Source organism: Galeopterus variegatus, unplaced genomic scaffold, assembly GCF_000696425.1.
Source record: "Galeopterus variegatus unplaced genomic scaffold, G_variegatus-3.0.2 Scaffold76, whole genome shotgun sequence".
NCBI classification, from domain to species: domain Eukaryota; kingdom Metazoa; phylum Chordata; class Mammalia; order Dermoptera; family Cynocephalidae; genus Galeopterus; species Galeopterus variegatus.
In genome coordinates, this window is record NW_007726187.1 from 166,425 (window position 1) to 169,461 (window position 3,037).

Below are 3,037 nucleotides of genomic sequence, written 5' to 3' on the forward strand. Positions count from 1 at the left end.
CGCGGGCGCACGGCGGCTACGGAGGCGGCCTCAGTCCCGACAGTGAGTGGGGGCGTGCGGAGGGTGGGCCGGGCGCGGGCCCGACTTCCTCCCCGCGCGGGCGCTCGCGGACCGCGGCTCGTCGCCGCCCTGTGGGGAGCGGGTCTGCGTCGTGCGGGTCCCCACGGAGCCCCGGAGCCGGCGGGCGTGGAGCTCCACCGTCCGGGACAGGGGCCCCACGGGCACAGGGCGGTAGGACTCTGCCGGTCCTAGGGTGGTTGCGAGTGCGCGGAGGAGGGCCTGGGGACCGGGGACAATGGCGAGCTGAAGGAAAGAGAAAAGGAGGGTAAAACAGGACAGGGAAAGACCGGGGACCGGGAGGGAGGGTGGGAGAAGAGAGGAATGTGGTGAGAGAAGAGACTTCAGACGGGGAAAGGGAAAGAGAACACAACGAGAGGAAGGGAAACGAAGGAGAGTCAGACACGAAAGATAAAGGGGGACATGGGGCAGAGGGCACCACTGTTGGGGGTGCTGGGTGCGGGAGGGGAGCCCTCTCCCCCCCAGTGGCTGTGTCCCACCCCCGCAAAGTCCCATTTCCTTTGTGCCTGCTGCGGACCAGCCTGGGGCAGGGGCCCGGGCCTCCCCAGGGCTGTGCCAGGCAGGAAGGGAACCTGTTTTGAAGTCCCCAACCTCTTTCTCTTCTTTTTCTGCCCCTCCCCCTCCCCCGCCTTTGTTCCCTGCTGAGGGCTCACAGCCTGGGAGTGGGGGCTTCTCAGGCCCTGAACCTGCTCACCCCTTTTGCCTGGGGATCCTGACCCCTGAGTCCTGCTCCCAGCCCCCAGGGTTGTTGCCTCCTGGCAGACCTGCCCTTTGGGGGGAATCTCCTGGATGACCAGGAAAGCCATTCCCACCCCCCACGCAGCTTTGCCAGCCACCCCCACCCCCACCCCCAACGCACAGACCCTGTGAGGCCAGTTAAGGACTCTCTTCTCCCAGGCTCTGGCGCTGGGATCCATTTGACTCTGTGCATGTCGGTGTGTGCTGGGGGAGGAAGTGGTCTACGACCCTCTCTCACCCACTGGATAATCCCCTCCCTGGTGTGGGAGTGACCCCCTTGGGAAAGGATCCGCATCTCAGAGCTCACATCCAGAAAGTTGTGGCCTCCAGCCCCTTCTCATAAATGTGAGCGGGGCCTCCGTGGCTTCTTTGAAATCGAGTGATTCAATTTAGTTTTCTTCTCGGAGGATTCTGAAAAGGGTCTGGAAGGATGAAATTTGTTCTCCCTTTGTCCCTGGGGTCCACCCTACCTGCAGCCCAGCCAGCAGTCCATGCAGAGGCGGCCTCTTCTTACTTCGTGCGATGCGGGTTAGGGTACCCACCAGAGCTGGCAAACCAGCTTAGTGCCTTGTGGCATTGTATGGGCCTCTGAGTTTGGAGCTGTGGGATGTGGTGGGCAGGCGGGCACACACTCCAGCCTGCTACCTGACTCTGCTGTGGGCACACACCATGGGATTTGCACCTCTCTGCGGACACAGGCACTGAGCTTGAGCCATGCACGCCAGCATCTGCACACTTAGCGCGGGCGTGCAAACGCACTGTGGGCACATCCCTTGCCCAAGTCTGCAGCCCCCCGAGGGCCAGGCCAAACTCCACCTGGACCCCCGACCTGTTAGTCAGGGGCTGCCCTGTGCACGGGAGGCTCCAGGCTGAGGTGAAAGGACAGACTGGTCCGAGTTGGCCTCTGCAATCAGAGGCAGTGGCCCTCTTCAATCTGGACAAGCGCTCCCTTTTTAATCTGGTGTCATCCCTTGCCAGCCCTGTGGGCCTCTTACCTCTGGGAGATGAGGTGGAGCTTGGTACTTGTAGCGTGGACTCAGGGACCCCCTGTGAGCTCTGTACCCCCAGTCCTATGAGCTGAACCACCAGTCTCAAGGGTGTTGGGGGCAGGGTGCAGTTGCTGAGTTCCTCGGAGCAGCTTTCATCGATGTCGCCTTTCAGCGTGACCGTGGCAGGAGTGGGCATCTGGGTCAGGGGTACAGGAGTATGGAGATGGGTGTGCCAGTGTCACCTGCCTGGAGTTTTCCTCTGGGGATTATCTGCATTTGTTTGCCCTCCTTCCACGGAATATTTCTGTGCAAGCGGGCAGAGCCTTTGCATCTGCTCCTGAGAGTGATGGGGGGGCAGGGGTCAACAGGTCTTTAGTCCTACGTCTGGGGGGCTTGGTGTGGGGCTGGGTGCTGGGTGGTAGGGGGTGTCTCTGTGCTTGTTTTCTAGTGTGGACGTTTCTCACACCAACGTCTTTCCTCTTGTCTCATCGTTCCTTTTGTGTGGATGTGGGGGGTGCAGCTGGGAGTGCGGGTGGTTGCAGGAGCAGTCTGCATTTTGTGTCTTTGTTTTTGTGTTTCTTCGCTCTCCTCTTTTCTTTGTTGCTCTCTGGATGTGGGTGTGATTTCTGTGTGGGAGTGTGTTGCCGGTGTGTTGGTTTGGAGCAGCTCTTCTGGTCCTTGGTCGCCTTTTTATGACTCTGCCTCTCCGTTCCCGGAAAGGTGCTGGATGCAGAGCCCTGTGCAGCGGAATGTTCCCGTTTGTGGCTGGGTGATCTGGGGTGGGGGGTGGGGGTGTGCTAGCCTCAATGATCGGGTCTGAGGATCAGCCCCCTGGAACCAACCGCTGTGCCCTCTCTCCCCTGCAGCAAGCGACCGGGACTCACCGGAGACGGGTGAAGAGATGGGCCGCGCCGAGGGCGCCTGGCCGCGGGGCCCCAGGCCGGGAGCAGTGCAGCGGGAGGTGGCGGAGTTGGCGGCGCGGGGCCCGGTGGCCGGCCCGGAGGAGGCAGCGGAGCTGGCCGAGGCCCCCGCAGCAGCGGCCGGGGAGGTGCGCGGTGGCGTTGGCGTTGGTGGCAGTCGCAAGAAGAAGACGCGCACGGTCTTCTCCCGCAGCCAGGTCTTCCAGCTTGAGTCCACATTCGACCTGAAGCGCTACCTGAGCAGCGCTGAGCGCGCTGGCCTCGCCGCCTCCCTGCAGCTCACCGAGACCCAGGTCAAGATCTGGTTCCAGA

General features: G+C 62.3%; 1 protein-coding gene across 1 annotated transcript in view; it reads left to right on the top strand.

The window, feature by feature from the left end:
* Positions 1-8: 8 nt before the first annotated feature.
* The window catches only part of HMX1 (H6 family homeobox 1), a gene marked incomplete at its 5' end in the record, with an annotated part of 3,476 nt that continues 447 nt past the window's right edge, over positions 9-3,037 (top strand). The window contains 2 exons of the mRNA XM_008578728.1: positions 9-42; positions 2,672-3,036. Of these exons, the coding sequence (XP_008576950.1) occupies positions 9-42; positions 2,672-3,036 (399 nt within the window). The remainder of the gene's footprint in view (positions 43-2,671; position 3,037) is intronic.